This window comes from Berghia stephanieae, chromosome 5 (genome assembly GCF_034508935.2).
Source record: "Berghia stephanieae isolate SIO BIC M18660-M18661 chromosome 5, UCSD_Bste_1.3, whole genome shotgun sequence".
Lineage (NCBI taxonomy): Eukaryota > Metazoa > Mollusca > Gastropoda > Nudibranchia > Aeolidiidae > Berghia > Berghia stephanieae.
In genome coordinates, this window is record NC_088364.1 from 78,449,635 (window position 1) to 78,462,010 (window position 12,376).

Sequence of the window (12,376 nt, forward strand, 5' to 3'; positions counted from 1 at the left end):
CGTGCAGTTAAGTGTTGTGTCCTCCTGTAGTGTCTCTTCCGTTGATGTTGATCTTCCAGGCGATGTCACGTGCCTTGTCATTATTGTTGTGTTCATTGGTGAACTCATGCTTGTTGTTTCAACTCGTGATGTCGTGCTGGGATGTAGATTTGTGGGGCTGTCGTTGTCTAGTTCCTGTCGGATGTTGGAAATTTTCTCAATGAAAAAGGTGTTGAATTTGTCACAGAGTTCTTTTGGAGATGTATTTGTAGGTAGATTATTTGTATTCGATGGTGTGATCATTTCTTTGACAGTATTATAAAGCTTTTTCGAGTCAAGTTTGCTTTTTATCAGAGTGTCCTTCACATATTGCCGCTTGGTACTGACTATTAGTTGATTGGTATAATTTTTGGCTTTTTTATAAATTTGCTTGTGAATTTCAAGTCCAGACTTACGCCAAATACCTTCCTTATGATGATTGGCCTTTCGGATTTCAGCAGTAAACCATTTGGAATTTGGTCTTAGGACGATCGTTCTGGATTGGAGGGGCGCATGATTTTCCAGACACTTTTTGAGTGTTGTGTGGAGGAGATCTAATTTCTCTGTGAAGCCGTGTGTATTCATAACGTTATTATTTATGTCCAACTCCCGAATTTGGTCCAGTAATTTGGCGTGGTTTATGTCTTTAGTTTTTCTATAGCGGACTGTACGCCGATTTGGAATTGGGACAGGGACATTGATCTTAAAAAATACTGGGTGGTGGTCTGAAATGTCTGGGCTTCCGATCCTGATCTCACGAGTGGAAGTATTGATAGACCGTGTGATAACGAGATCGAGGGTGTGTCCACCCTCGTGAGTTGGTCCTTTGACATTTTGTTTGAGATTGAATATTTCTAGAAGTTTGGTGAAGTTGTCCGAAATCTCGGCATGAAAATTAAAATCACCAAGAATAATAATTTATCCATTCTCTGTGTTTTTTGCATGGAGAAATTCTTCAAATTCTTTTATAAAAGTTGTATTAGTGCTCTTGTTTTTAATTGATGGTGGTGGTCTGTAAATGGTTACGACGTTAAAGTGTCTGTTATTATGACTAAAGTGAATTTCGATGCATTCGAATGAGTCGAAGTTTTGTTTTTCTCTTTTGATAATATTCAATTGGTCTCTAAAAACGCACATCAAACCACCTCCACGTCTTTGGTCTCTATTTTCTTGATGATATGAATAGCCGCTGGGGATTACCTCGTTTATGGTTATTGTGTCAGAAGATGTTAGCCAAGTCTCTGTAATAAAGAATAAATCCAATTTGTTTTCGACGATAAAATCATTTATTAACACAGCTTTATTTCGCACAGAGCGGGCATTCAGGAGAGCACATTTCAAATTGTTTTCGTCATCTGTACTCCTTTGTTGTTGTTGTTGTTGTTGTTGTTGTTGTCGCCGCCGTTGTTGCCGTAAAGTACTAAGATTGGATGGTGGTGATGATGCTGATGATAACGACGATGGTGATGGTGGTTGTGGTGGTAACGATATGGAAGATGACAGCGATGACGATAGTGGTGGTGCTGACGATAAAGACAATGGCAATGATCGTGGTTTTAAACCAATTGTTGTGTATGTGGGTGGGGGTCGTGATGGTTTGTAATGGTGGGGGCGATGTGGTCTATGGCCAGTGAACACTGGTATCGCCCTTTGTTTTCTTGTTTCACCCCGTAGGTGTGAATTTGACTCAATGCTGTCAACAAGACACGTTGGTTGTTGACGGCATTGATAATAAAACACCGATGTTAAAAATAAAGTGGTGAATAAAAATCTCTCGTAATGTGTAGAAGAAAAAGATTGGTGAAAATCAGGCTTTACCTTAAAATCCATTTTTTAAAAATGAGAATATCACAGAAATAGTTCGTTTGATATTAAAATTGATTTCAGATAATTAAACACAACACAATCACAAGATTAACCATATAAAAATCCAAATTGAAGCTTAAGAATTTAAAGTAAAATCGAATAGAAAGACACAGGTAAACAAAAACGTGTCCTGCCGGTTAGGCGTGTTACAATAATAATAATAATAATTATTATTATTATTATTATTATTATTATTATTATTATTATTATTATTATTATTAAGTTTAAGTAGACACCGTTTTGTGACCTCACCAACACAAAAGCAGATGACTAATCTAGCAACAGACCTGTTTAAAGCGAGAGTGGTTTTCTTAGTATCTCCTTTTTTATTGATGGTCATAACTACATTGACCTAATTATAATCGCCTAGAGGGCAGTGATGTGATTTTGGTTCATTGCTCTCTTGGAGAAAGTGACAAGTAGTTCAGAATGAACTCAATTCCTGCCTATATAAAGGGTTAAATCCTCTCTCACTCGCTAGTATTGACATGGGGAGCAGGTTGTTATCAGTTGCTGGTCTACAATATTTAAATATGAACATTTAGATGAATGATATCAATGTACATGTGTGATTAGATATGATGGGATGTTAATAAATAAATTTTGTCTTTCACAACATCTGTAATTAATAAAATTAACATCCAAATACATAACACGTTTTTGGTTTAATTGAATTATTTTAAGTTTAATTTGAAAAATAATTCAATTTGTTTTGTGTGTTTGTTTTTCTAAATGGCATTAATCGTCTTTGTTGCGATGATTCAGTAATATAATTATGCATGCATTTCAAATCATATTAAAAATTTTATCATTGTAGAATTGTTTTATTTGCTTTATGTACTTCATTAAAAACTTTTCAAGAGGGTGGTAAAAGGGGGCTTGATGAGACCCGTGAATACATAACAGTGAACAGTGCGATGCACAGACAAACGCATGACAGTACACACGTCCCGACAACGTTAGAATGTGTATTTCTCCTGTTTACAAAGAGTATACCATTAACGCTTTCACTCTCCAATGCGTATTGGCATAGTTTTGATTGTAAACTGCTCGAACGCCATTTAATTCATTTAAGAATAAACTCGGCAGACCACACGGCACATGAGACAATCCAACGTAACCACAAGAAATCAGAGAAACCCCTCCATAGGCAGCATGACAGAACCATAACAAAAATTAGCGTGCCTTGGTTTGTAGCATTGTTCGTTTTTTGTTCTGTGTGCTGTTAAGATGGACGACTACAGAACGGAAATTATTGAAGTTGTGAGAGACTGGCCCCTTACCCAAAAAAAAAAAACTCCGCAGAGGGAGGCCTTCCGAAAGCTCCTACATCCCCAGTATTCTTGTTTTTTATAATGTTCTAGTAGGGGGTTTGGGAGTGGGGAAACTTTTTTTTAATTTTAAAGTCTCCCCCCCCCCCCTCCCAAACCCCCTACTAGAACATTATTTTAAAAATTTCCCCCCTCCCAAACCTCTCATTAGGGCGAGAATACTGGGGATGTAGGAGCTTTCGGGAGGCCTCCCTCCACAGAATATCACAACAAAGCAAGTCTGGGAAGATATCGACTCTAAAAGTCTACCTGAGTGCGAGTCCATTTATAATAATAAAAATAATGATGATGATAATGTAACAAAAGTGTGCTGTTATGTCATCAGTCGTGCTGCTTTTAAACTGATGCCGTCCCGTTGATGCTGTGTATCCTATGGAGGGAATATTCAAAGCCCTTGGCATCTTGTGACTTGTGCTGCCTATGGAGGGTCTGCCTAAGATAAATTGTCCCTCAATCTGGATTTGCACAAGTGGGTGGGATGGATGGACAAAGAATCATCCCTCTCTTCACCCTTCCCCTCAATTACCCATCTTTTAGTAGTCTCATCATGCAATATGGCCACAATCGAGAAACAACACAGCTAAATCAGTATGTGTAGTGTGTGCAAAGATTCATCCGATATATGTGTATGTACATACTCGTACATAGGTCATTAGGTATGTTAGTCCTCTGGATTCACTAAAAATACACAAGCTGTCGGCACATGACGCATATGAACATGAGATTGTACTATCACCCCCATTATGGTTTGTGCTTTTGTCATCGCCCATGTCCTTCCTCCTCATTATGTTATCAATGCTCTCACCCCCCCCCCCCCCCCACACACACACACACACAATCAGAACGATACTGGCACTCATAACCAACTTAGCCTAGACTAGATGGCAAGTAATAATATTGTCTCAACTCTCCCAACTTTTGTTTTTCATTATCACGCTGCCTTTCTGAGCTGAAGACCACCGTATGCATGTTGCATGGTGAAAGATAACTCTAACGTCAACTAATCTAACAGTATAAAATATGTCACTCTTAGTTTAGCCAAGCTTAACAGGAAGCTGGGCTGTTTTTCTGGGGATATTAATTCATTAAAGCGGGACAACAAATACATTAAACACACATTTGTAACGCTGAAACGTTATTACTCAAGAATTTTTGAAAAAATAAACTTTCTTTCTATTCTGATCCCTGGGAGTTTATGTTAAGCGAACTGCAGTGTAGTTCTTTTAGCAGAGGGATGTCTGGAATCAATTCTATTTACCCTAAGCACAGGTCTACCATTATTATTACATATTATTATTATTACTGTGCAACCTTTCAATAGCGACATCGTTGGGACCAGAAAAAAAAATGTTATAAATAGTGGAGCAAACCAAACTGGCATAGGGGGGAGAGGTAGGGTAATTACTCGACTATTGATGTCTTTTACTAGCAATCAGCTGGGGCAGTTTCGACCAAAGTCTTGAAAATACGGCTCTGTCACTTCCCGAAACGACAAAGTCAGCCTTTGTTTGCTTGAAAACTCGTTGCTCCTACTCCGAGCTTATCTAAACTAATTTTCACCTGATCTATAATGATAGGTCATGACATCAATGTGTTGATCATCCGACTCTGCTTTGGTTTTGTGTTGTTTTTAGGGGTTTTACGGCGCTTGTAACACATTAAGGTCATATCAGCGCCAGTAAAAAGGAAGAAAATGGGATAGTAAAAAGTTTTAGAATTACAATTAAAGCATCCAAGAATAAAGCAGACAAAGGAGAATTGGTTCAAATAGGCAACAGTTGTAGATTCCAAGAGCACACTATCAGTGTACTTAGTTTGAGATCACCTAAAAGTCTCATCCAGACACAAGCACAGGTCCCCACTAAGAGGAATACACTCAAATGTTAACAAATATGTAAACAATACAATTAAGTGCATAACAGAGAGATGATTTACAAGGAAAAGAATATCATCTCCCAAAACTCTAACTATACATTTGACTGTTTCCTCCCCAGCTAGGGTATCCGGGCAGGGCCTGGACAAAACCAAGTAATCTCATTCCAAGACAAAGACAGAAAGCATGTTGGAAAACAGATATACGGGAATAGAAGACACAGTATGTACCTCCCTGCCCGCTATGGGAGGTCAGGAACCCCACCCAGAAGAATGAGGTCGGATGAGGGACTTAAGGTCGATCCACTGCTCCAGCACCCCAATCGACCTGTTATCCTTAAGCGAGTCCGAGAACAATTTCAGAAATGTATAGAGAAATAGTACATGGAGATAAACCAAACAATGTATGCAATTTACTTCTGTTTATTCATATTTTTTTTTAATACCACACAAGATCTGACTCTCCCACATATCTTTATCAAAAGGAGATAGCAGGGATAAGACTTTATACAGAGCTGCCAACCCTTCATATTCCGAAAGAGGAATCAGAACGTCAGAAAATAGGGATTTGAGACAAAAAAAAACCAAAAGGAATTTCTTAACAATGGATAATTTTCTATCAAAATGACCATCAACTTTGCCACCAAACACATGTAAACAGTATTCGGGCACAGCTGGCAAAACTACACATCACATGTATTAGGTAATGGAATGGGGAAATGGGAAAGGATTGCAACAAATTTCCCTTCTCATCTCCTTTTTTGGCAATCTTTTTTTTTAAATTCACCTTTTTAACCCATTTTTTTCTTCTTATCATCATTTTTGACAATCGGAATTTAAGAGACAATGGCGGAATAGTGGAAAAGGAAAAATGAAAATAGGAATGATTCCGCGAAAAGCGGAAGGGTTGGCAGGTATGATTTATAATCATAAATAGAAAATATAATAATATACATTTAACAATTTGACTAAATAGTAAAAGGGATGCCATACCTTAAAAATACGGAAAAACACGTTTTACCAATCCTTTTTTAACTCTTACTGAAGTCTACTGATAAAATGTATTTTAAAATTTTGGCCAGAAAATGGTTACGTACTTCCCATATAAGTTATTAGATTAGAATCAATTTTTTAAAATGGACTGTAATGTTTAAAGGAAAGGGGGCAATAATGCAGCTTCAATTGTGTGAAAGTGCAAAGTTGTATTGACAGAGGAAAATTTCTGTGATCTCATGACAAAATCACCTGTATAGGACAAAACAGGTGGGAAGAAAGGGGGAGGGGTGGGGGGCAGGAGAAAGTAAAGACTTTTCCAGCAAGGTTGCCAAATTATTTTAAAACACGAAGACTGTCCTACCAATAGGTCAATGCTACAAACAACTTCACACAACATGGATGGACTGCAAATTAATGACAAATCAACCACAATATAATCAATCAAATTATTCCACCACTTACACAATTATGGCAGTAACAATAATATTTGTACATTTAAATTGCGATTGTAATCACATTCACTCAAGCATTCACAGATCAGAGAGGGAAACAGCTGTATAGTTCTTTTTTATTTAAGCATTTAAACGGTGCTATTTATTTTTAGGACATTTAAGTAGAAGATTTTTTAAAAGGCTAGGAACGAATGTCAATAGGAAAGTAATGTGTATATAATCATAAAGGATTTATCTGCCCTTATATGACGTGTTCAGGACAAAGAAAAAAATATATATAAAGGAACAATTTCAGACATAAGGAAAAATAATGGGCAAATCATATCTTATTTTGGGGGCAGCGTGGCTCAGCAGTACGGTCTTTGCTTCGTACTCAAAAGGTACAGAGTTCAACTATCCGCCTCGTTGTGTGTCCTTGAGCCAGTCACCTCGCCCTAGCTCAGTTTGCGACTGATGCCTGGGTTATTCCAGTCTTCCCTTGGGATAGACCCTAAAGACAAATTTCCCATTGGGGATGAATAAAGGGAATTTCTTATTTTTATACACTGAAATCACACAGTCCCAATCACACATGTACACAAGACAATCATATTTTTCAACTCATAGTCACAGAGATCTACATTAACTCTTTCACTTTTGACAAAGGATCCCTGGCTAGGATCAAAGACTGATTATTGATTAGAACTCACTGTCTCTTTCACTGACTTGCCACAAGCAGATAACAGAATTTTTTAAAAAAATGTAATTGTGTGTGTGTGTGGGGGGGTGGGGGGGGGGGGGGAAATCCCAATTTAAAGACAATCAATGTGAACCCCCAAAAATCATGATTTCCATGCTTATCTATGTGAATTGTCACTTTGAATATACAGTGCAGCATCTTGAACAAGTCGGGACCAGACCTATCGGTTTGAGATTTCTGTGTTGTGTATTTTACCTCAAAATATATGAAGAAGATTGTAAGAGAGGTAAATGTGTGTGCTATAATAAGAAGACTGCTAGCACGTCACATTACTTACTGATTGCACACTAAACATGTGATGTCATACTCATTAATTTGGTACCCAATCACTATCCTCACTTATTTTCGGACTGCCAATACTATGAGAAAAGAGGAATTGAAATGTGTTTGAGATTTCTATGATTTCAAGGTAAATGTGCTGCACTGCATATTCATTTCTGATTAAAACAAACATATTTTCACTCATTTCAATCTTAAATTAAACTTTAAAAATTGGATTCCGGAGCGAAAAAAATCTGAACTGACCAAATTTGATCCCAAAGTTTAATTTTTAATGAAGAAACTGGACAGTTTGTGTCTGCTGATATTTCGATACTGGTTGGAACAAATACATTGAAATCTACATGATATTCTTTTTTTAATTAGACAAAAATAGATTTCAAAGATGGAGTCATCCATGAAATGTTCACCTCGACGCCAATAGCACGAAATTCGTTTGCCACTGGAATCACCTTCAAAAAGTGATTCATCTGTTAACAAAAAGCCATCCCATAATATTCTGATCCTATTCCTGGTATACACCTGACCTTCTCCTAGCAACTTTAAACGGGGTCAGCTTTGGTCGATTTACAGATTTGTGACATCTCAATCAAACCACGCCTACAGAGCCGATGACAATTCGTTAGTCCATCCGAATGGTAGATTCTGACGTGTTAGGAAGCAATCATTCGCATGGATTGTTAAGAACAGTACTCTTTGTACGATGTTTCCTTTGGTCTGCTAATTTTCCTTCCATATTGCACGTCCCAGTTACAGCAAACAAATTATGGCACGATTGCCTGGTGATATCAAATCTCCTGGCTGCTTCAGATATGCTAATGCCTGCTTGAAGCTGCCCCCCAATAAGGCACGATCTTCCACAAATAGAAGAAGCATGACAATACTTTTGGTTGGTGGGAGATTACAACATATTTTGGTACCCACCTGTTTGGCAGTCCGCATCTGATCCTCACTTGTGTCAATAAAGCCATTAGACACATCAGAAGGAAAAAAAATTGTCTACTTCTTGAAAATATATCCCACACACAAATATGTTTTACTTATATGAGATAATAGCAAATACAAACTGCCTAGTTTCTTCTGTAAATGACTATATATATATATCGATAAAATCTGTCTAAATGACAGTTCTGACTATTCATTTTCATGACCTTGACTGATATGTTCGACAGTGGAATCCGCATAAAGTCAACTTCTGCTTAAAGTTAACACACCTCTTGTTGGTCCAAATTATCCGTTCATTAATAAACGTGTTCCATTAATAATGGATAATGGATAAAGTCAACCAGTCTTTCTGGTCCAGCAGTGTTGGCTTTATCAGGGTTCCACTGTTTATAGCCCGTGACATCTCCAACTCCATCATCAAACTGTTGAACACCTCCAGTTGCTCAGAAAATAAGCAAGGTTAGGACAGACTCAGTACATGTAATGGAAATAATGAAAAATGACTATAAATGTTTTCAAAAGTAGCAATGAAATTAAAAAGTGTTTAGTTTGAGTATGGCAGAATAGATAAAGGGCTGTGGAAAAACAAAAAACAAAAGAAAACAGCCAAAAATAAACTCCCCAATGTGGGAAGGATAGGGTTCAGGAATAGATATCAGGAACCCTTTACAAAATGCAGGATTGGAAGTCACACTTGGGCTTCCCAATTATAATCTCTGATACTTTTGAAAATTTCCAACTGATGGATAACAAGAATCATATGGATAACAAGCATCATATGGACAAAACTATAAAGTATATAGTAAAACAGAAATTATTAAAACTACAGGGCACGCCTGAAAAGAGAATGCAATTATATCAAAACATAATGCCAATAAAAAATAGTTGAATCGAACAAACAAAAACCTTTTTAAAAATAAGAAGTAAAAATGGACTAATACCACAGAGAATAGTTGAATCGAACATACAAAAACCTTTTTAAAAATAAGAAAAATGGACTATCTTTTAGATTTAAGCATTTAAAATTTTTTTTTAAAAAAGAAAGAAAATCAAATAAAAACTTTAATATCCTCATAGACTTATTCTCATGAAAATGCAACTGCACATAATGATAGTCAATTTGATGATTTAAATTTGTTTTAAGGGTTCACCAGAGCTTGCAACACATTTAGGTAATTTAAGCGCCAGTAACAAGGAAGAACATGGGATAGTTAACAATTCTAGATTTACAATTCAAAGCACACAAGAAATGTAAGACAATAAAGGATGGTTCAAAATGGGATCATGAGCAGATTCCAAGAGTACACCATTAATAGTGTACTTAGTTTGAGATCACCTAAAAGTCTCATCCAAACATAAGCATGGATCCCCACTAAGAGGAATAGACTCAAATAATTACAGATAATGATATTGATATTCAAAATCAAAAAATATAACAGGGATGATTTACAAGGAAAAAAATATCATCTTCCAAAACTATAACTATACATTATTTTCCAAAACTATAAATATACATTTGAGGACATTCCCTGCCAGCCAAGGACTTCGCCCAGGACAAAACCAAGTAATCCAATTCCAAGACAAAGACAGGAAACAACTTGGAAAACAGATATAGGAGGATAGAAGACACAGCAAGTGACCCATTGACATCTGCCCACCATGACAAATTATTAGTGATTAAAAAATATATATATCTTGAATTCAATTCACTACCACTTGCAGTGCAAAATGAGAAATAAAGCTTATCTATTTTGCTCAAGTAAATAATGAAATACCAAAATGAGGCTTGAACCCCAAACCTCTAGGCGTTAGTGCGATGTCTTATCCTCTCTGACACCTCAACCTCTAATAATCAAAATTTTAAAACTCAAATCACAATGAATAATACTGGGTCAACAACAACACATGAGACGGTGATAAATCGAGGATTCAACAGAAAAACCAAAGGACTGGCTGACAAATCAATAATAATGGAATTTTACATCTTGTCAACTATAATTGTCAAAACTTTTTCATACAGATTATCCAAATTGCTGAAGGCATCTACCCTGATGACATACTGTATACATGGTACCTACTCAAAAAATAGAAAAGAAAATGAATGAACTTGCATTAAACCCTTGTAATGTCCACCATCTCTCTTTTACATTACAAGAGCGTCCAGTGCAAAACATTTCAAAATTATATTTCATACTTTTGGATTTGTTATTTATAGAATATTCCTTGCATTGTGTTCATCCATTCATACATAGATTGTCTGTAATTCTCCATGATGGATTAATAAAATTTTATGTTCAATTATCTTACAAAATGCTATTTCCTACAGGAGACAAAATGTCATGAATCATCTCAAATTGGATAAACATCTTTCAAGAATCACTTGAATACAACATAATAATATGTAGAAATATCAGTCATCCATGCCAATGTTCCTGAAGAGGTAAGACATGGACTCCTTGTTATGGATACGTCTGATTGCCTCGCACAGCAACAGACTGATATCCACAGTCTTTATCTTGTGACACTGCATTTTCTGGACTTCGTGAGGGACGGTGTTGGTGAAAACAACCTGAGAGTAGGATAAAAGATAGGGAATAATTCAACTGTCTTTATTAAATATCATCTTACATAAATCATTTTTTAAAAGACTACAAATATATAATTTAGCAGACCCAGCTACCTAATCACTGCTGGGTGAACAGGGGGGTCAGAATTTTTTTTTGACTTCAGCTGGGATCGATCTCGGTCCATTTGTGTGAAGCTATGGGGGCCCCTCATTCACATACCGTGAGTGGTTGGAATAACATTTCTTCCCTCTGCACTGGATTAAATTCGTATGCTCAAACAAGGTAAAATTGCATTTAAAATTCAAACGTAATCATTTGAAGGTTGTTTGTGAACTTACAATATTGTCCACCATCAAATAATTGTTATCTTATCATTACTACTGTACTGGCTAGAAAGACTTCTGCATCGCTCAACCACCCAGCAGATATCATGTTAGTATATCATATGCTGAATAGATATCATAATTTTGTTAAATCAAACTGAGCTTTTATATAGTGCAATATCCACTAAATGTGCTCAAAGCGCTTTCCAAGGAGTCTCTCACCAACAGCAACATGTAACATGTAGAACGAGACATGACACCTGTCGGGCAAAATAATAATTTTTTTCCGGACAGAGACCTTGCTGTTAACGCCAGGTACTCATTTTAGACCCGAGTAAAGTGAGTAAAGAGCCTTTTCCAAGGACTCAACTATGCGCTGAGCGAGGCTCGAACTCAGGACCTTCCAATACGAAAGCGAGTGTCATACCACTATACCACATAGCTGTTATCATTAAGTAAACAGTATTGATAAGTCGATCTTCACAACCATCTTATTGTAGAAAATCTTCCTTTCTATCAACCCAGAGCAGTAAATTATCATGTTGACAGGCTATTCAATATCTATTTGTTGACAATAACTTGACTATTTCTCTGTATAAATTAAGCAGTTTCAATCAAATAAATCTTATATTATATCATGACACTTACTTCGTCAATGCAAGAATCCTCAATGAGTCTTGGTGCATCAGGGGAGAGCACTCCATGTGTAGCCACCACCAAGACTTTGTAAGCTCCCCTTTCTTTGAGGACATCGGCTACCTTGACAAATGCATCCACATCATCCACCATGTCATCCTGATGTGACAAAATAAATACAAACACTATCCTTTGGAGTTTGAATAAATATAGCATATCTTACAAACAAGACTAAATCGTTATCCTTTCATCCCTTCTATCGATGTTTACATTTATGCAGATCTAACATCTGAACCCACTTATGGGTCAGGTTTAACATTGTTATAATGGATAATATTTTGTGTAATTGTTT

General features: G+C 36.6%; 1 protein-coding gene across 1 annotated transcript in view; it reads right to left on the bottom strand.

Moving 5' to 3' along the window:
* Window positions 1–5,494: 5,494 nt before the first annotated feature.
* Window positions 5,495–12,376, bottom strand: part of LOC144973655 (phosphoribosyl pyrophosphate synthase-associated protein 2-like) — a 14,408-nt gene continuing 7,526 nt past the window's right edge. The window contains exons 8-9 of the mRNA XM_078916377.1: window positions 12,037–12,183; window positions 5,495–11,067 (exon numbers count right to left, since the gene is read on the bottom strand). Of these exons, the coding sequence (XP_078772503.1) occupies window positions 10,909–11,067; window positions 12,037–12,183 (306 nt within the window). The 3' untranslated portion in view covers window positions 5,495–10,908. The remainder of the gene's footprint in view (window positions 11,068–12,036; window positions 12,184–12,376) is intronic.